This window comes from Hylaeus anthracinus, unplaced genomic scaffold, assembly GCF_026225885.1.
Source record: "Hylaeus anthracinus isolate JK02 unplaced genomic scaffold, UHH_iyHylAnth1.0_haploid 11989, whole genome shotgun sequence".
Lineage (NCBI taxonomy): Eukaryota > Metazoa > Arthropoda > Insecta > Hymenoptera > Colletidae > Hylaeus > Hylaeus anthracinus.
In genome coordinates this window covers 14,260,708-14,281,526 of record NW_026534337.1, presented here as the reverse complement: position 1 = coordinate 14,281,526, position 20,819 = coordinate 14,260,708, and the positions used below count along the sequence as shown (strand labels likewise).

Below are 20,819 nucleotides of genomic sequence, written 5' to 3'. Positions count from 1 at the left end.
CCGTATGATATCGTGAACGAAAGAAAGACATCACCACCACCACCACCGCCGCCACAAGAGATCGAGCCGAACCGAGCTTAACTCGGTTTATGATGGCTAGCTAGCAGCCTCCTGTCTGTCTGACCTACCTACGCCGGTGACGGTGTCCGTCTCGATCTTCAGGGACCTGGCCCGACTTCTAGCGCGTGTCACCTTCGATGCTAAAACAATCAATATATAATATCATGTAGTACACCACCTTGTGGATGATCATTTTTCTATTTCCTGCAATAAAAACGCCAATAAACTCGAGTGACTGGCATTTTCGTTTTAAGAAAAATATAGTAGCGCGCGAAGATGATCCTTCAAATCGATACCAGATGAAAGAAACACAGCCAGGTATTGCTAGTCGAATTTATTTCGACCGATAAGTACAGTGTTTGGTAACAAAAAATATTTGTTTTCGTTGAGCTTGAGGTACGCTGCACTCGTTTGTATTATTGCGATTCGATAGAAACGAGCATCCGAAGTTCTATTCGACTTTGCGCGTACATGAAACGTATTCGCTAGTGAAACACGTGCACGCGCGTTATACATATATTTTTACATTACGCACGCACGTGTGTATGTACTCGCATGCATAGGCCAAGTCCCGACACGACTATATGCATAATTCTCGTAAATATAGCCTCTACGCGGTAATCGATTGGCAATGTTGAAATTGAGACGACGTTGGAATTTTCATTTTCGTTCTAGCTATCGTTCTTTCGAGGATTTCCTTAACCCTCTACTGCATATTATAGAGATGCATGTAGCAGAGAATCACATGGCGTTGAAGATCGAGGAAAATGTGATACAGTGAAGGTAAAGGATCCACCAATCTTAGTCGCCACATGCGTGGAAAGAGTGTTAAAAAATTTTGAAAACACCTATACAAATACAGTCTTACTTTCGGCAAGTAGAAAAAAATGTTAAAAGTTAGAAAATGTTCCGAATTTTTATGAATGGTAAATAGAAAAACGTCGTGTAAACATCGTTGCGTTTCTTCTTTCCTATGCAGGTGGTAGTTTCGTATGTACGAAAATAACGATCCAGGAGCGATCAGTCTCCCACATCCGAATCTTTATCCCCGATGGCGTAAAGTATGTGGAACGCGATTCCTAGTAGCGCTGTTCCTATGAGGTCGCCTACTGCAGTCAGGTATGGTATCGCAGAACTGTCTGGATCCATTCCTTTCGTCCACATCCAAACGACCATCAATTGAGCGATGTACAACAACAAAATCACCTAACGATCAAACAAAAACGCGAATTCGCATTATCCTCGAGACGCAATCGGTCGAGTAAGCGGCTTTACCTGCAGTAAAGCGGCAGTCAAATAAACGATAATAAATATGGGAGTAAAAGAAGTGTGCCCCGCTTGAAGATAACTGATCGTATAACCGAATATTAGATGACCAGGTATCACCATTGCTAACAGAACTCTGGCAGTCCTCGCGTGTCCACCTATAAGTCGTTTGAAGCGATACTTTAACAGAAGAGCAAGGCATTTTACGTTTTACAGTGTAGATCCTCGATTGACGTACCTGTGGCACAAAATGCGTAGAACGGACTGAAACGAACAACTGGTATTTCTTGAACACCAGACCGTCGATCTTTATGCAACGATGTTGATATTCTACTGGCTTGAACGGCGACCAAGTTACCACCAACACCATTTATCACTAATTGAAATACAGCAATGCCTTTGTAATTCGATATCGTATAGTCTAGTATCAAACCACCAACACTGAAATCAATTCAAACTTTTTCATACGACTGATGTCGCCGTAGGATTCTATTCTCCCAATGAAAAAAATAACAAAACCTGCTAATCAACATTGCACATATTACAGGTGCCCAGCCGTAATCCAATATTTCCTTTGTAAAGGGATTTTTGGCTGCCACGTAACCCCAAACGGGCGTAGCGATGATATGAAACGCTATGCATGTTGGAGCTATCCATGGGGCATAATCTGGAACAACAACACAGATCTAGAAATAAGTGCTCCATGTTTGACTCACATGATCTGTGGGTACATGTGTACCTATAGCTCCATAGAGAAGAGACGCAATCCCTGAAAGAAGGGCCAAAGTTGTTAAATCTCCTAGGGAAGCTGCAATCGGTGTGGCTACGTTATCTGGATTAATCTTCATCCGCTTAGATAATAGTATAACAGTCACCATCACTAAACCTAATAAAAAACTGGCTACGAATGCTGTTACTAAGGCACTGGAGCATAACAAAAGCGCATGGTGAATATCAAACCGTGCTTCTGGAATCCAACCAAGTATCACAGCAGCAATGGAAGCCAGTAGGCCTACTACAGTAGCTTGACATTGAATCAAAGCTAGATTCCCGACAATTAAAGTCCATTTCTGCTTCCTCGTATCCATATGTCCAAGATTGGCATGAGTTGAAAGTCGAGAGGCCAATGTCATTTCTAAGTTACCTTTCAGACCGAGCAAAGCTGGTACTAATATGTATACTTCTGATACCTTTTCGTACACAACCCAGTGCTGTAACAAAAAGTAGATCATTTAAAATATTTATATTCCGATTAATTGGCTATTATCATGAAATTCGATATTTGCACGTACCTGTACGACATCCAATAACAAACTGGCGGCAACCATACCAAAACCGGCTAACAGAAAAGGCACGAACATTTGTATCGATATAGACCAAACGTTCTCGTCTTCTATCTGTTTGGCTTGATTCTTTCGATCGAGGGATTTCTTTGTATCGTTGTTAACGGATTGACGAATGATTGGCATTGGTATAAGTCGACGTGCATGTTCATCGTCGCTCTCAGTTTCTTCCTCGGATTCCATCTCCGATTCCATGGAAGCATCGGTGATGGTCGATCCGAGCGATTTATCACTGCCTAATTCCACCATTTTACTCCCGTAAAATTTCTTTTCTGTTTTTCTGTGCCGAATTTTTGGTAAGTTCTTTTCACACGCCTTTGACTTTATATTAGCATTTCTCATTCTCGCGAAATTACTTGTAAAAAAAATAGAATCAACTGTAAAGGATTCTAGTGGGTTCGTAGTAATTCGTTTGAACTTGAAGGAAAACCACCGCGATCGGTAATGTTATCGTCTGCTGGGACAACTTTAAACGTGATCGGTAACTAGTTTGAACTCAACCACGCACCATTCTGTCTTCTTCACTTTCGATTCACCCTTTGTTTCCTCTTCATCGTACATTGAACTAAAGAACAATCGAGTTGGATTACGTTATGAGTAGAGAATTCACCTTTTCTTCTAACAATTTGTTTCTTTTATATCGCTAATTATCGTACACAAAAAAGACATGCTTTTTGTTCCCAGGTGTGCTCGCACGAGCATCGTGCTCGTATTTTGGAAACGTCTGTGTCGGTAACTAATTTTTGCGTGATCGACGAAATTAGGCATGCATCGATACATCAGCTTCCTTTTTAACGATCGAGTATGGATATATTTGATCGCGATCATATCCGAGGTGAATTGAAATTCATGAAAAATCGCGATACGAGGTAGTTATAAACATGTATAAATTAATTACGTATATCACATATGACTGTAATTTAAACAGAAATATTTACTCACGATTTTGTCACGATAAAGTATCAACCGTAATAACGAAACATACGTATAGCTTCGATATTTTGTTTTTACGACTATATCTGCTCTTTTGGAATATGTAACTGATGGTAAATTAAAAATTCTATGGTTTTCCTTCATAAATAAATGGTAAATTTGTTTTCAAAGACACAAAATGAATTTCTACACCAAATATATTGTTGACGTCTTCTAGGAGACCACATTGAATGCCTCAAAAGGAAGCAGGATGAACAACAATGTTCAAAAGATCAACATTTACATCACGTTCTACGCTTATTCGCTTTTACTACATAAATAATATCGTTTTGATGAAAATTCTGTCAAGGTACACGTTGCAGGTTAAGCACGTCCGCGCTAACAGCAGAAAAGCATTGATAAATCGCTGTGTACTTACGTGACTTAATATTTCTTGTTCTTCATGGAACATTCGTTAACGAGTCACATCGATTAATACCGTTTCACGAATAGATTTTAGGCGATCCGACGAGAAAGTATCGTACCGAGAAAGCACTACTATGTCTATATAAACACGGACAACATAACCTCAAAACTGCACAACCTACCTCCAGTATACGGCGACACGTTCCCATGTCTGTTCACCTTTCGACCACGTGGAGGCGTTTTCAGTTATTAAATGATTACGTTGCAAAAATTTGTTCAAAGCGGTGCGAGATACAAGGAACGATTAATCTCTTAAAGACAGCCTTACATAAGTAGTATTAGCATACTATGCATGCAGTACGTTGATCAGACCGAGACAGAGTAGTATGGTCGTATGTAGTCAGCTGGTGCCGCCACCGCAACCCGATAACACTCGTCGATCCGTACACTTGCCATTAATGATCGCGATCAAAGCAACTTACGGGCACATACCTCTTTATCATTCGATTATGGTAAATATTTGAAGCACAATGCCGCGAAAGCTTTGGAAAACATTCAGCACCGCGATCGATTCAGCGAATCGCTCAAAACTCGCTGTTCATTACAAGCGAAAACGTAATTTAAAAACTTTATGAAGAACGCCCACAGAAGTGAGCAGAATTTAATTCGAACATAACTTTTATCGAAAATTAAAAGTAGTACGATTTTTCTTTAGAATTAAATCGTAAGTTTATTTTACAAAAGTGCAGAATTAATTTAGACTGTAACTTTTGTGAAATAAAATGAAAGAATGTCTGTTAAAAGACGAAAGGCTGTTTACCTTTTATTCGATACTCGAAATTATGTTATCTAAATGAGAATTTTAAAGGTTGTTGAAAAATGACTATTAATTCCTAAAAATGTCTAAGGTATATACAAAATGTTGTGTCGTTTTTGAACCATGATATCGAGTACCTTTAGTGTCGATGAAAGATACAATAGGAGATTGAAGGAACAGAGAATGAATTGGTGTAACTAAATTCATCTCACCACGAACGAGGTCTAATCGATTTAGACTTGTTTTAGTGGCTAGCAAGGGGCATCACCCGAAACGCGTAGCTTGAAATACCTTCGTCCGGGCAATGGGCATGGTGCCCGCGAACAAGCTTGCAGTCGACAATGCGTTGCGTGATTTTGACGGGTATCGGTGCTTCATAGTGCTGCGTTTCTCCGTTTTCCACAATCCCGTCGTGTTTTGGCTACGTACCGCGTCAAGCTCGGGCAATTTTTCTTTTTCCAACACCTTTGGGACGAGCACCGATCGATCTCTTCGGTGTTTCCATGTTATCGAAATCTGCAATAATAGAGCAAGGTCAGTCTGTCGTATATTTTCGTTTTGTTCGACAATTTAGCAAAATAAAAGAGTCTACTCTCGTCATCTATATTTCTCCTTTGCTTTGTCTAGAATCAAATACTTGAAGATGTATAAGTCTTTGTCAGTAAATTTTGAATAAATTACTTTAGAGATTGAGACCGTAAGCACCTATAAAAGACAGAGGAAGAATAGGAAGCCTGTGTAAGGTCTCGTTCATTGAGTTAACTTTAGATCACCACAGAATGGGTCGCAAAAAGGCTCGAGGCAAAAGGGCTACTGCACATCATTGTCCAAAGGTATCAAAAGACAATTGCAGCAATGCACCGTCAACACCCAGCTTTCCTCCGAAGGAGGAAGAGAAGTCCACTGCGATCGATGAGACTTGCAAGTCAGACACGTGTCCGCAAAATCAAGTAACAGATGTTCTCATCGATGTCCACTCGAGACTAATGTATCCTCTGGTCGAACAATCCGAGGATTTATCAGACGAGAGCGACGAGGATGCAGAGACCATCGAATTGAACGTCAGACCTCGATTCGTCTACGTGGCTAGCCTCTGCGCTGTTTGTCTAGAGAAGTCGAAAATATTTTGCGACGATTGTCGAATGGTGTCCTACTGTTCGCCGAACCATCGAACGCAGGGACAGCAGGAGCATAGCGATTTGTGCGCTGGTTTATCAAAGATTCGTTTCTCCATCGCGACGATGCTAACTGGGGAATCGGACGAGTTACTCGACGCGGAACAGTACAGAGTTTACAGGTTGTCGATCGATTTTCTACGTTGCCTAAGTTTCAGAGAAAATAAAAATGAAAGTACCACTTTCTCTGACGAACTGATTTCTAGTCGTCCCGAAGACCATTTTTATTTTCTCTCACGTTTGTCCTATTCTCCTGCCTAAAGGTGTTCGAAACGTTAACGCAGTTCTAATTTAAAGGATGCAGCTCCTCGCGATCCTCGAGTCCGAGATCGGCCGCCCGTTGAAACTTTGGGAGAAGGAGATCGTCCTGTATCCCATGGTCTGTCGAGTCTGTCGCCGTTTTCAAGAGGACCCGATTTGCTGTTCTCGCTGCTCGATGGAAACACTTTGCAACCATCACCCCGACGAGCACGGGAAATGGTGCAAGGAATTCCAAGTGCTTCGTAGATGCTTGGTCCTCCAGCACAGGCATGGCTGCGTCGATCCTAGAATTCCTAATGCGCGACAATCATCCCCTCTTGCTTTATCGGGGCTAGGTTTCGACGAGCTGATGCATGGAATTTATGGAAATTGTTCGTATTACCGTGAAATGGACAGCTACACGTACTCCACCCTGTCCCATTTAGGTACGATCCCGTTAACGACCCTTTATTCCATGCAAATTGCCTGTCCCGAGTGGAGTAGCGCGACCGTCTGGACAGTACACGTGGTAGGGGCGGAATTTCAATTCGAGGGGGTAAATTTGCACGTTTGGGAAAAATTGTTCCTTCATTTTCTACCTAATCTGAAGACGCTCCGCGTGTTGCTCGTAGGACCAGAGTTACGGTTACCAAACGGCGTCCCAGCCAAGCTTCTATCCAAAGTTAAACGTTGCACCGAGTGCAGAGCTACCAACCGATCCGTCGAAGTTTCGTTTCAACCGGAGCGACTCTATCACGAGCTCGTTCGCAGCGAACGCGTTTCCAAGCCTGATCTAATCTGCGCGTTCAACGCAGGCCTCTATCGTAGCACAGGGTTCGCTGGGGAGGACACTTGGCCGGAAACGATACGAGAATTTTGTAAAACTTTATCTCCTATTGTTATCACGTCTTACACAGCGGACGAAATGGTCTGGGAAATAGCGCGGATAAATTCAATGAGCGACGTCGACGTTCTATTGGAGCCGCGACGGAATCCGTTTGCCTCGATTAAACCGGATCGCAACTTTGTCAGCGACGACACAAATCCTCTTATTTATAAGAATTATTACATCACCGTTGTTAAGGGGAAAACGAACGCGCAGTAGGCGTTTTACGATAAGAATTACCTGAATTTTTCCCTCGTTGACTCGGTGCCTTTTTCACTTCGACGTAAGTTCGTCGTGGGGTTATTGCTATTCTTCTTTTTTTTTTTTTACCTTGAACCTAAAATTTCGTTGCTAACGAAACATATCACGGTCTTTGCGAGATTAACAAAATACAATATAATTCCGCGAATGTCCGTTTTAATGAGGAGAGACAAGAAACAAGAAATAAGAAAAAAGGTTGATGAATCTTTCAAACAGATGAAACGCTAAATACAAGACTTACTGTATTTCGTTAACTTCGCAGTTGCCGTGTTTGTTCCTCTAGGAATACATACTAACTTCGAGGCCGATGAAAAGCATATGTACCATGGAATTAGTCAGTCTACTTTAATTCTAATTAGGAAGTCTAATTGTAAACAGCACACAGTGCCGTCTATATGTACATACACGCATACATACACGCATACGCGTACTTGTCGCCGTGTGAAAATCTCTTTGGTGAGTAGGAGATGCTAGCTCGCGGTCTATGCGCATCGCTATGCTATTCGACGTCCGACGCCGGTCGTTCTGCGAAATTTGGTTTTCAAACAAACGCTTACCAGCAGAGTTGAGTATCACAGGTGAAAATATATTTAACCGAGCGACCTTGCGTGATCTTCTTCAGCATTTCTTTTTCTATCGTCTAGTCGTCCATTCTTGTACTGTGCGCGCACATGCGCGTTTCGCTTTGTATATTTGTATGTATACAGATATAAATATATTGTATATATGTGTGTGTAGTATATATATATATAGCAGCGTAGTACCTACTACGACGAATCGCGCGAATTATTTACAGCGGAACACTTTAACGTTGCATCGGCATAGCCTACGTTTGGGTAAATTAAAAGTACGCGACGGACCAGGGAAAAAGATGACACGAAGAGAGACGAATGGGTTTGATTCGATGACGCTGAACGAAAAGTAGCCCTGGGTGAAAAAGTCGCGAACGAAGGACAATCAAAGTAGAAGAGGAAAGATAAATGGCAGAAAACAGAGACGGGCAAAACTCGAATCGCGTGAGAGACGACTCAGTCCGGACTAATTACTAATGAACGGATAAGAGTAGCTTTTGCGTACAAGCTATACAATTTATCCAATCCTATGGATTTTGACCATCTCTGGGAGAATACTGGTGTTGTGCCGCGCGAGAGGTAGAATCGACGATTAAAATTTGGCGGCGATTAGGAGAGCCGCGACCGACGCGAGGAGCAGAAACGGCGAACTCGTAGTTGGATCTACAGAGTTGCTCAGTTCGTAGTAGTATCGATTGTACGCGTTGTCGCAGTGAGATGGCCAGTTCTTGAAGCAGGCCGCGTACGCCACGACGTGGGCGATGTAATTTTGTTCGAAGGTGCCACGTATCAGATGGGAGTAAGGACCTGAAAACAAAATTGTTTGTTGTGTTTGTCTTACTCGAGTAATAGGAGAACGAATGGGAAGCAGGTTACGCACTTCTATAAAGATTCATAGAGCAGAGAGCTTACCTATCGCATAGACTCCGACGTCCTCGCCTCCATGGGTTTCATCCTTCATGTATTTGCCAGCCATGTTCATATAGAACGGCTCGTCGCGGGTCGGGTCCTCCTCGACGACTATCCAGGTTTCGTTGACGTTGTTGCTATCGTTTCGTCTGTGATGATAGAAGCCTGGACCGTTGGCATAACTTAGCGTCTCGTAGGGTTTTATCTCCGGCTTCTCACTGTCGTTGGCGAAACCGAGGATATCGTTTCCTCTGACCGGATAACCGTTGATGGTGAACGCGTGCGAATGATCGGCGGTCACGATTATCAGCGTTTCCTCGATCTTGACCAGCCTCAAGGCTGCGATTATCGCGTCCTCGAGCTCCGACACCTCTCGCAACGCTAATTTCGCGTAGTTGTGGTGATGGGCTATGTCTATCTTGCCACCCTCGACCTGCAAGCGATAGGCCGATCGTTGTTACGTAGCGGCGTAAGTATTTCTAAATATTAGGTTGTTACATGCGAAATGCTTCGAGTTCGAGTGATCATTTTTTCAAATATAATTTTTTTTTCGATCGATGTTCGTGTCTTTGCTTTTTCATTCGAAACTGTACGATTCCATGGAAGATTCCTCCGTAGCGAGTTCAAATAAAACTAAAGGGAATCTTCGTGGAGAACGAAGCGTGACTTGTACTTCGGCGATTTATTGCCCCCGTAGGTAAGACATACCGCTCGCGAGTTTCGAAAAGATTAGATATTCCGTGACACGATATTGCCTCGTCATTGTCGATTTTTCGTCAACGACACAAGTGTCGGGCCATACTCACCATCAGGAAGAAACCGTCTTTGTTCTTTTGAAGCAGCTTGATGGCTTGCGAGGTCATGTTCGTCAAGCTCGGTGTTTCCGGCGTCTTCACAGCGTGATAAGGAAGATGACTGGCTGCGAAAACCCCGAGGATCTTGGACGTGTTGGCGATATCGAGGGACATTAGTTGATCGTGAGTGGTCACCAGCTTTCCTTCAGGGTTGTTCTCCTCCCACACCTTCGCCAAGTTTTGCCCGTCGCCTCTGACGCACGTGCCGGAATCTATCGGTTCCATCGGTAGACCCATGTGTTGAGCACCGCCACCCATCATCACCTGAATAAATTGCACGGTCGTAAAATTATTAACGATGGATAAATATTGGAACAAGAATTAACAGTGCGAGCTTCGACCAGAAAAAAAAAAGAGAAGGGGAAACGGAGAAAAATACGGAGTTGTGCGAGGTGCAAATAAAGAACGAATAATATAATTACTGACAAATATTCACCTGAAGGTGCTTTCCAGGTGCATCTTCGATCAGCTGACTGGCGATGTCCTTCACACAGCCTTTGTATTGTTTCGGTATCGAGGTATCGCACTCCCAGTCGCGATTATTGGTATGAGCGTAGAGTGCAGCTGGCGTCGCATGCGTGATTCGGGTTGTCGTCACGAATCCTAAGTTCGACCAATTGAATCTCGTCAGTATCTATCCTCTCGTTTACCACAGATTCGATGAAATTGTTCAAATAAAAAAAGGACAAATTTGTCGCGTCTTCTGATCGATCTTGGCGACGCGGAAGTCATCGATCGCGATTCCGTGATCGCAGAGATAAGCACGTTTTTATCGAAATGATAGATGACGATGTATCGATCTACCAGTTCAATCCGTGAAGTATAATTTCAGTTGAAATTGATAAGCACCCGTTTCAATTTTTACACGCGCCAGAGAGGCAAGGTTCGGCTATAAATCAATCGTTTTATTGTTGTAATTCGAGTTGTAATTTTTAATCGGCGGATCAAAGGTGGCCAATCTTGTCCTCTGTATTTGAAAAAAATTTTCGAAATTTTCATTCGGATAAGAACGTTGCCCATCCGGGCGCGAACGTCGAGCGTTACGCGCCAGATAAAGCGGAAGGTCGACGCGTGACCTCCTCCGGCGTGTCGTTTTCGCGCTCGTTTCGACAAGGTCTATTCGATACTGATGTTTAACGTTTAAACACCGGTAGCTGACCGTGAGTGGTTCGTCGTTGACAGCAGGTCACGCGTGCGCGCGGTCACACACCTATTTTATCTATGCGCATCGCTCGTTCGGTTGTGTGCCCGTCCGCGATCACACTCGGGAACTCTGCTATTTATTCTTTTCCCCGACGATAATCCCTTTAGCCTGTAACGTTACCACATCGATCTAAATCGTGTTTCAAATCTTGAGTAGATGTTCCGAACCATCGTTTTAAATACACGCGGGAACCAACGTTTTTTCTTGAATTTTTTTTACATTTTCTTTAGATTTTTCTTTCCTCAAAGTTCGAGTCACGGTCACACTCGCACAGATCAGTAACGCGCTCGATCATGTGAAATCATGTCAACCGTGAAGGCACTTCTTTCTTAGACCGGTTGCGCAAGCAGCCTGTGCCTCTAAAACTATTATATGTTTTTCTGTGAAAAAATTTACGTAACCTAATAAGAAATGCACCAATGACGCCGCCAAGTTTCGAGCGGATGTCTTAAGTAGCCTGCTTTTCCTATACCCGGTATAGTCTTTACACACGGTCTGCAATCAATGCAAAGTTTCGCGGAATTTATCTTTTACTCGCTCCCACTATATTTACCTTTTACTTCCCTAACGTTTGCGCGCGGATAAAAGTGTGTAAATTGAAAAACTCGCGTTTTGTTTCCTTTTTCATTAGGAACGTTCGCAATCGAGGTCGCGTTATCGTTCGGGCTGGCAACGATTTTTCGCATTTTTCCCGTTTTTCTGTTTGAACGATTCGTCACGGTACACGGTTGAACGATTGGCGAGACGGAAAAGGCGACGAAGGAGGAAAGACTTACCTGTGGCCAGTCCAGTGTTTTGCGCCCAATCAGCGATCGTTGACACTTTGCTGTTTTCGTTGATGTTTTTGTCGCAGCGATTATACGATGCTCTGTTATCGAATCCGATCACTCTGTAACGGCACTTGACGCCGGAGAATATCGCGGTGGCTGTTCCCGCTGAATCAGGTACTTGTTTGTCTGTGTTGTACGTCTGCAAATCGAGGAGGTGAAGGTGAAAAGGGGCAACAGCTTTGCAAAACTTTTCTGGCTCGATGGATCTTTTGTAAGATGGGGATGGGGATGCAAAGATTTTATAGAATTTACAGAGAAGTGTAATGGAACGAAGAAGATAGCAAACTTGGGGATGAGGGTATCAAGAGGTTGGAAAACTCAGGTGACAAATCCAGAGTAACGTACCTTGGCGAAACCAGTGTTGGGGAACTTCTCGAAAGCCAGTTGATATTCTTCGCCAGTCGTACCCATCATCTGGCCTTTGAATATACGTCCGGCCGTGATCGTAGATATACCCATACCGTCACCGATGAATACAATTATGTTCTTTGCTCGGCTCTCGATGTTCCGATAACCGAGATTCTTCCGAATATTGTCTTGTCCGGACTTCAGCCAAAAGGACATCTCTGTGAAAAAAATGAAAATGTTTCGTTCGAGGAATCGTGCTAGCTACTAACGATCGCAATTGAAAAATCTCGAGATCCTTTTAAAAACCTTTCGTTTCTTTATTTTCTCGTTTCTTTATTTTCTGCGACCTTGAGAATCTTGTCGAAGGTTTTTTAATATGAATTATTAGCGGTATATATAAAGTAAAGCTCGAACGAGTTTGCGTCGGTAGGCGGAAGAATCGATTTGTCAAAGCTTAATGACGCATAAAAAACCGGTCGAGGATAAAGACTTAGCGAAAATGAATATTTACGAGGCAACCCGCGCAATAATTTGAAATTTAGAAACGTTACAAAAAATGCATTACTTTGCATAAAACCGACGCTGATGCAAAGCGAAGGAAATTTATCCATTTCTGAAATATTTATGACCGCGTATGGGACCCGTTTGAACGACGCATCAATAAACAGGTTGCCTTTTTACGTGTCGGGTGACCAAACGAATGTTTGTTTCTTTATGATTAAATATATTATCAATCTAGAATCGAAGGTCTCTTTGGTAAGGCTTCAAATTATTACAGAAACCCTCTGTTTCCATTAAAAGAACATCTTTTGACCTTTCCACTGCTGAATTGATCAGGACCAGGAGGGAAGCGTCCGTGTTAAATTAATTATACACCTTACTAAGAAGCAGAGTTTGTACAAAGCTGCTCCCAAAGGGCAGAGAAGCTTATATGTATACCTGGTGCATTTTTTATCAGTAACTCGTGAAAACTTGTTTTATTTTCCATTTGAATTTATATCTAGATAAGACTTTTACTTTGAATTTCTATCTTGGATGGATCTTGGGTCGCGTTTTGCAAAGCGTAAAACGATCATCAAAATGCCGAGCAAACAATGTCAAGGCGAGACTACGCGCTTTGCAGCTCACGGTGAAGATTCAATTTCACGGTTGAGAGTACGCCGACGTTTTCGAACTGCAGAAACGTATTCCAATTAGAGAATTTTCTTTTGGTATCGCTTAGCCTCGATTTCACGAGTCGATCGAGTCACGGGTGATCAGGCCCTGATCCGATTCTTATCATAATTTTTCTATCCTCGTTACCATTGAGTTCTATTATTAAGAACAGTAAAAATTGTTAATAAGATAAAATTACAAAAATAGAAATTGACAAGTATCACCGTAAGATTTGCAGGTTTCGAGGAAGACTAGAGCAAAGCTTCGAAACGTAAATAACAGCTCGTTAGGGCGTGCAAAATTATCATGGTCAGACTAATTAGATGCATGACATTGGTTGCGTGCGTGTGCAATGAACTCGAAGTTATTGCACAGGCATTCAACACACCTTAGACGCAATAGAACCAGCATTCTTCTTAGTCCTAATCTCCCAGGTGATCAAACTATGGATCAAAGCACTTCGCGAGACAATTACACGGATGATCGATGATTCGTCGCGACGTGAAAACAAGCGACGCGAGTTGTGGCAAATTTTTAATCGCTTTGACCATCGAGGCAACAAACCTTCGTATACTTTCGAGTCCCGTGGAAGAGCGTTGGACCCGAGAAATCCCAGGAGGGTGCAAGCCAGTAGGATCAGGTGCTTCATGCTTATCGAGTCTGTGGTCCTGGAAAAGTAGAAGGAGAAATTAAAGAGAATTCGCCACCTCCTACCATTTTCCTCAAAATTGTAACTTGTGCGATTTTGTTCTAAATTTGATTCCTACAACCTTATCGAATTTATCTTCCAATCATGCTTCGGGATTTCTGTTCGGATAAGAATTTCGCTCGTCTCTGGTCTCGAGATATTATCGTAGAGTTTGCAAGAGGCTCGAAGAGGCAAAATGAAAAGGCTCACAGGTCGTCGATCAAAGATCGAACATTACATCGAAAAAGCTGAGAAACGATCTGTGATCAAACGCAACAGTAAATCCAAATCTGAAATTGAAAAAGTTCTCGTTTAATTCTTCATCCTTGATCCTTTGATTTTATCCTTCGAACAGTTCGATTTATTGTTTCGATTTATTGTTTGATCACAGCGAAACGAAACTAGAACGGTTTTCAACCGCAAAAAAAATGTCGTTCCACTCGGTTAGGTTGACAACGCGACGGAGTTGTTATTATCAGAGGTTAGACATCTAATAACCCCCATTGTAAGGTGTCGGTGACCAGCCACTTTGGTTACTATTTATATTTTCTTTGATTCGTACGTTCGTTGATTGGCTAATGGGGGCCTAAACGAAGGTTCGGAAGTGTCCTTTCGACGACGAGTACACGACCGTCCTCGCTTTCAGTGTTCGTGCGCGTGGAACACGTTCGCAGAAAGGGAGACGTACCGTCGCGACGGGACGGACGAACGAGAAGGGAACGCGTTGCAGCCATTGCAAAGGGGAGCTTATTCGGGTCAGTTGAAGAGCCAACGAAAACGATAACGTGCATGATACGCGTATGTCCACTGCCCGGCAACTGTTTGGGCCCACCCGAATTTCATTATGGAAGTCACAAAGTGCTAGAGCTGCAAACGGTACACCGCCCCACCTTTTCGTTCCTTCCAGAGCTACGAGCCACGATAAGAGGGGGCACAGAGAAAATTTTCACAGATGAGTGTGTTTCACATTTCAAGATAATGTGTTTCACATTTCAAGTGGAAGAGACAAATTTTTTTAAATATATTTCCCATTTCCCATTTCTTCCTGCTCCAATTTTTCGTATCACTAGTTATAAAAAGGACACGTTTGGTTGAATTTAGTGAAGTTTCTTCTTATAGACTTTCCGAGCATAGATTCATTACGGGTAATAATTTTAGAAACACGAGTCTCGCAATTTCCAACGTAGGCGACAACAGTATAATTGCTATCAACTCAGGAGTACGAAATTTGACGTAACGCAGAGTCAATTTACCATTATTTGCATGATGGACGTTCGTAAAAGTTATTTCGATATTGTTATAGCGAACACCTGCCTATCCATTATTGCTCTTTACGTAAGTATAATTGGTAGAAAATAACATCAATCATTTCTACCTCGTGTCCTAATAATGGTCGTTTGAGTTTCAACAATTTTTAACCGTTTCTCGAGACGCTCGCAAAGATCACCGGAAACGTTCGGGCTTGATATACGTCTCGCGATGTCTATTAAAACGTTGAGAAGTAGAATACGTCTGCTTTAATCTTCTCTTTTTTTTTTTACGCTCGATGTGGCACCAATAAAATAAGCGATACGAAGGAGCCAGTGAAACACACGATCGAAAAGTTGCCGAGTTGCGAAATAAGATGAGACCTCGATCTTAATGTTGCTGATGCGTGTGAACTTTTGGGGTCACATTTTGAGGAAACGGCGACCGATTGATTGGTGTATACAGTCGGTCTCAGAAGTTTTCGTACCTAATTTCTTCGATAAAGTTAGACAAATAACTTAAATATGATGAAATATTTAATTGGAAACATGAATCTCATTTAACTCGGATAGATTTCTTCAATGGGCGTAGGTATACGAATAATTATGGGATCGACAGAATTGAAATTACAGATGTATTTCACGACTACCCTACTCGAAAATATTTTCACGACAAAAGCTGCGCGCTTTGAGTCAACTTTCAGGGTGCAAAGACGAGGGTGTAGAACCGTGAGGGTACCTGTAGTCTTACTACACACTGTGACAATCCACAATAAAAAAATCGAGCTGACACAAACAGTGCTGGCCAGAGTTGGGCACAATTCATTCCGAACACAGAATATAACAACTATCCAGCCTCTTCCCTAGAGATGATTCAACGTTCTTTGCTTCGAAGCGAGAGGAATCTTCATCCCTTATTCGGAATCAAACTCGGCGAACTCTGAGACTAGCGTATATCCTACGACGATCTACCGATCCAGAGGCTAGCAGGTTCCAGTGTTATTGAGAATAATTACTTACCTAAGTACCTTCCGTCCGTAGCGAGTAATCTGGCCGTGGATCTGTGACGGTGTTGCACGCTGTCGTCAAGCACGTGTCTCCCGCCGGACCATTCTCCGACAAGCAGCAGAAGCGGAAGCAGAAGACTATTAGCCGTGAGATAAGCGACGGAGGGACGCGTCTGCGTCGACCGGACCGTGTTCACTTGTCTTCTGTTCGCGGGTCCCGCACGGTTTCGGGCGAGATTCGTGTTCGCGGGAATTCGGACGGAAGCGGCGGGAAAAGTCGATGGAAACCGATGTGGAGACAATCGCCGACGGTCGCAAAGTGACACACGGGATCCGCGGAGCTAGTACGAAAAACCGTATCAGCTCGCTTCGGTTCGATTTTAACCGTGGCGGCTATTACCCGACCGGATCGCGGCGCCGTAATAACGCTAATACAGCGCCACCGAGGAAGTTTGTCAGTTTATATAGCGTTTCAAAGGCCCTGGTAGATTGTGCACGAGGTGGAGAGCGTGCAAGGGACACTGAGAGTACGGATTCTCTAGGAGAGAAGCGGCACGGGGAGAGGGGGAACCCCTCGTGCACTGTTAATCCAGGAGTAATTGAGCGGCTCGGTGACATTATGTCTTATGTCCGCGACAGATTAATCCGAACGCGGATCCCGAAGCATCTTGCGAGCCGCGAATTCTCGGGTACCCTTCTCCCCCCTTTACCCAACACCCACCGCTCTTTCCCACCTCTCTGCACGAAGCCATCCCTGTTCCTTCCCACCCAGATTCGGATTTTCTCGTCACCTGGAGCGGACATGCGCAGCATGCGAATAGTTTGGGAATTTTTAATTTCAATTAGCACGGGGGATCGTACCTTCTATATAAGGGAGACCTGCTGCTCGGAATGAGGTGGATATCGAGAGTTAACACTGAAACCACCAAACCTATGTCGAACTTTAATATTACTCGGTAACTTTTCATGCCAGATATGAACTGTTCCCGGGAGTTACAGTGTTAAATATTAATTTTTTTTTTTTAGACCATTATCATTTCAAAAAGATCACGCACAGGTTCGATGAGTGAAAAGTAAAGTTGTTTTAACCTGAAGTACGAACATGTGCCCTCAAAGGAGGGTACGGTTAACAACCCTACTCGACATCCGTCTGTCGTATGAATGTTACAGTGCGTAACCCGACGGTCGATTTTTACAGGACTTTCAGCCGAGCCTCCTGGGATGTACCCCCGGAAGTCCGCGCCTTGGGGAATTATTCGCTGCGATAAGTAAATCTCTCACCGAGCTGAGGAATCAGTTCACATCATTTTTTGGTGGCATTTCAAAAAAGTGGTTTGTATACTCCCACCTTTACTACCCATTCGCGAAAGCTTCCTCCTCAAGGATTCGCCCGTTTCTGCAGTCGTCGAACTATGATTAGCGTTCCGATGGAGGATTTGGTCGACAGGTGGATTGCCATGGCATACAATCGACGTTTCCTCGGGCAATTTGCTTCTTCGAAGCGCTATATATGGTAACGAGATCTCTGAAAGGTTTCCCCTGCTGTAACTTTGAAGTCAGGCACATAAAAAAATATGAATTTTGAATTAACTCCACTCCAGGAGTTCGATGAACACTACACAGTCCGACATATTCCATCGCGGTTGATTCTATTAGCTCTCCAGGGTCTGGTATTCAAGAACCACAACATCCGGTGTGAATGTACCTAAAGCAACGTCCTAAATTATTAATGAAGACCGCATCAGGTGGTCGACCGTATCAGACATCGCCACCTTTCGCATTTCATTTGGAATCTTTCGAAAAAATAAAAAAAAAATCATTTTCCACCGTCTAATTTTCAAGAATATGGATGAGCCTCCCGTCGTTTCCTCCGTTGAATGGCGAATAATAATTAATGATCACGAAATGGGACGGAGAAGCGTCGGGAAGTTTTTGAAAAATGGCGATTTCGGATGTCCAACGATCGGCAGCCGGAGAGATTCCTTTTTCATTCGAGGGACAGCCTCTCGTCCGCGACGGAAATCGAGGTCGCGACGCGCAGTGTTCCTTAAGTTGTTTTTATTGCGCATTCGTTCCAGAGATGTTCGTTACACCGATTAAACGTGTCGCGATCGTGCTATAGACGCGTTCGCTGGTAATTCCCCACGAGCATATCACTGTTCGATCAACACGCGAACGCGAAGTGCTTCGATTTAGGTAAATTAATCGAACGAAACGCATAACTTAATATCATACGGAAATAGATTCAAGGTACTGCGCAATGCATAGACGATAAGGAATAAGTGCATTCCACTCGCGATACTTCCTCGATATCTGTTTCCTTTGTGAGAATATTATTGAACATGTTAAGCAATCGCTTCTGTCTAAAATTACTCGATGCTGTTAAATTAACTCGCGAATCAATTGTATTTCGCCTGAGAGCCGAGGAGAATGCATAAATTCATTTTTTCTAGATGAAATTTAGTTTCAATAAAATTATCACAGTTGTGTCTAATTAGCAGCTGTACTTGAAGCATTGCCCACAGAGGAGGAAACTCGTCGACCAATCGCGCGCTCGGACGGGCGTCGAGCCTCAAGTTTGGGTTAAAGGTCGGTAAAATTTTTGTCGAGTAGCGAACGACGAATGGGAATACGTTATACTAATTCAACTCGTCTCGTCCAGAGAACAGTTCCAGATGTACCTCGTTGCACAATTAAAAATTTCATTTAACAAATAAGAGATAGAAAATGTTTTCTATCGCGATGAGAAATTTTTATCTCGACAAGAATCGTGCCCACCTCCAACTTCGAGCCTCGAGAGGTGAGGCACGGGAACGCTTCGCGATTGGCTCGAGATATCGACACTCGTGCTTGCTTTACGCTGGCTGCCACTCCATGCCTCGGGCACGTGCAGCCTTATTACGTTTGCTTTTTCTTATTGTTTCCGCGGCAAGCTAATTTCTATAGTTCTTACGCCTGCTGCGTGATCGCTCTTAACGATCCAGTCGCGCTAACGCAAGACCGTGATCGCGGTCTGATAATAATAGGAACAACGTCTTCGAAGATGACCAGCTCAGTAATCGCATCCTGCAAGCTCGATGATCCATAGATCTGCGTGAAAAATTTCGAGTTTTTTCTCGTTTCGAGTTTTCTCCTTTCGAGTTGGTCGAAACCAGGTAAATTTGGCCCTGCGAGCTCAAACGGAGGATATGTAATAGAAAAGCTGATATGAATTACAAAATGATTAGATGCGTGACCTCTTGTCTATGCGTATAGATGACAGCTGACCTCTCCTATCTGAAAATAGAGACTGAATCCAAATAAAAGAATGGTATTGATCTCCGTCACAATTGATACAACGAATCGCGAACACGAGCGGTAAATTTTCCAGCACGATACTAAAAGTAGCCTCTTATTTCAGTTATTTTCGTAATATTTACGAACGATTAACTTTTACCGATGACTGATAAGGTAGAGAGTACTGCAATGACATATTATTGCACGTGACCACGGACGTGATACATGATAGGATCGAGCATCGCGAGCTGTTACAGGTATACCTTGTCTGTGTTCCAACGTCACTCGCTTGGTCGGTATTTTATCGAAGATCGGTGATAAATGGCGGTTCGGAGAAGGGCAAAATTTTACGGACAAATAAAAAAAGAAACGCGTCACGATTTATTCGTCGAATCTTTATTCGCGGTGAAATACGCCAGTTTTGGATTGCATACTTTTCACCTGTTAATTCGTATGTATTAGGTGTAGAAATTAATTCTGTGCCTTCTTGTTTATCTTTCTAATTAAATGATAAGTTTACCTTGCAATAGCACAGAATTAATTTCTACACCCGACAGATAAAAATCTTGCATAGATATACGCAATTTCTCTTCGAATATATCTTTTCCTTGTGTCGCGCGAAACAATCAATTTCATTGTATTTCTACATAATTAATCCACGACTTAAGAGATTAAACCTTTCCCGAGATTTTTGCGTAAATCAAATTGTACAAATACCACGATTGAGCAAGGTTTCGTTCCAACAGTAGACGAATAAAAAGATCGTATCGAAACGGTCGATCAATCGAGGAAACAATCTGATAAGTCTTTATTCGTTGAGCGTGAATCATAATTTAGTTTCGCAATTCAAAGATGTGCACTAGAGAAAAAAAAAATAACATTGGTTCGATAAGCCGAGCGCTCGAGGAGACAGCATTAAGAATAATTGCTGAAACTGGTAAATTAATGATAAACGAAGTCGAAAAAATGTCGAATTTATCGTTTATTCTGTGATACTGAAAGGCAACGTGTATTTGCGCGCCTGTGTACATATAAACGTATCGATAAGTGGATTTCTTGCGTAGACGCGACCAAAGTCTCTCGGGGCTTCTTTGCTCTCCGAGTACCGGAAGCTTTGACAAACTCGGCTTTGGAATTTCGCCAACCAGTAATCGAATTGCTCTGCAAGCATTAAAAGTATATAGAGTTGCGTTCGAAAGTATTAGGCACTCCGACATATATATGAACAAGTCAAACTTGAGACGCGATTGGATATACTTCCAAACTATAATATTTCTGTTACCAAACCGTTGTTTGAGTAATAATACCAAAGTTTCGATTTCTTCCGGAACAAAGATGGCCAT

The 20,819-nt window shown here is 42.9% G+C and overlaps 3 protein-coding genes across 4 annotated transcripts; 1 reads left to right on the top strand and 2 right to left on the bottom strand.

Annotated features, from left to right (window-relative positions):
* Positions 1 to 381: 381 nt before the first annotated feature.
* On the bottom strand, positions 382 to 4,182 carry LOC128887824 (solute carrier family 41 member 1-like). The gene is made up of 7 exons (XM_054144194.1): positions 4,021 to 4,182; positions 2,619 to 3,234; positions 2,066 to 2,537; positions 1,846 to 1,993; positions 1,565 to 1,767; positions 1,336 to 1,484; positions 382 to 1,266 (listed from the first exon to the last, which is right to left on the bottom strand). Exons 2-7 carry the CDS (start codon positions 3,009 to 3,011, stop codon positions 1,081 to 1,083), a joined length of 1,551 nt encoding a protein of 516 aa, XP_054000169.1. The 5' UTR covers positions 3,012 to 3,234; positions 4,021 to 4,182; the 3' UTR covers positions 382 to 1,080.
* Positions 4,183 to 5,121: 939 nt separating this feature from the next.
* LOC128887823 (uncharacterized) lies at positions 5,122 to 7,584 on the top strand. 2 transcript variants are annotated; one of them, XM_054144193.1, is made up of 3 exons: positions 5,122 to 5,358; positions 5,511 to 6,121; positions 6,297 to 7,584. In XM_054144193.1, exons 2-3 carry the CDS (start codon positions 5,604 to 5,606, stop codon positions 7,342 to 7,344), a joined length of 1,566 nt encoding a protein of 521 aa, XP_054000168.1. In that variant the 5' UTR covers positions 5,122 to 5,358; positions 5,511 to 5,603; the 3' UTR covers positions 7,345 to 7,584. The 2 variants fall into 2 exon arrangements, with proteins under 2 accessions (XP_054000168.1, XP_054000167.1); XM_054144192.1 differs by having other exon boundaries at positions 5,452 to 6,121.
* A 123-nt stretch (positions 7,585 to 7,707) lies between these two features.
* On the bottom strand, positions 7,708 to 16,644 carry LOC128887822 (alkaline phosphatase 4). Its single transcript, XM_054144191.1, has 8 exons — positions 16,214 to 16,644; positions 13,823 to 13,926; positions 12,101 to 12,321; positions 11,702 to 11,894; positions 10,158 to 10,324; positions 9,674 to 9,985; positions 8,871 to 9,300; positions 7,708 to 8,765 (listed from the first exon to the last, which is right to left on the bottom strand). Exons 2-8 carry the CDS (start codon positions 13,905 to 13,907, stop codon positions 8,551 to 8,553), a joined length of 1,623 nt encoding a protein of 540 aa, XP_054000166.1. The 5' UTR covers positions 13,908 to 13,926; positions 16,214 to 16,644; the 3' UTR covers positions 7,708 to 8,550.
* Positions 16,645 to 20,819: the final 4,175 nt, after the last annotated feature.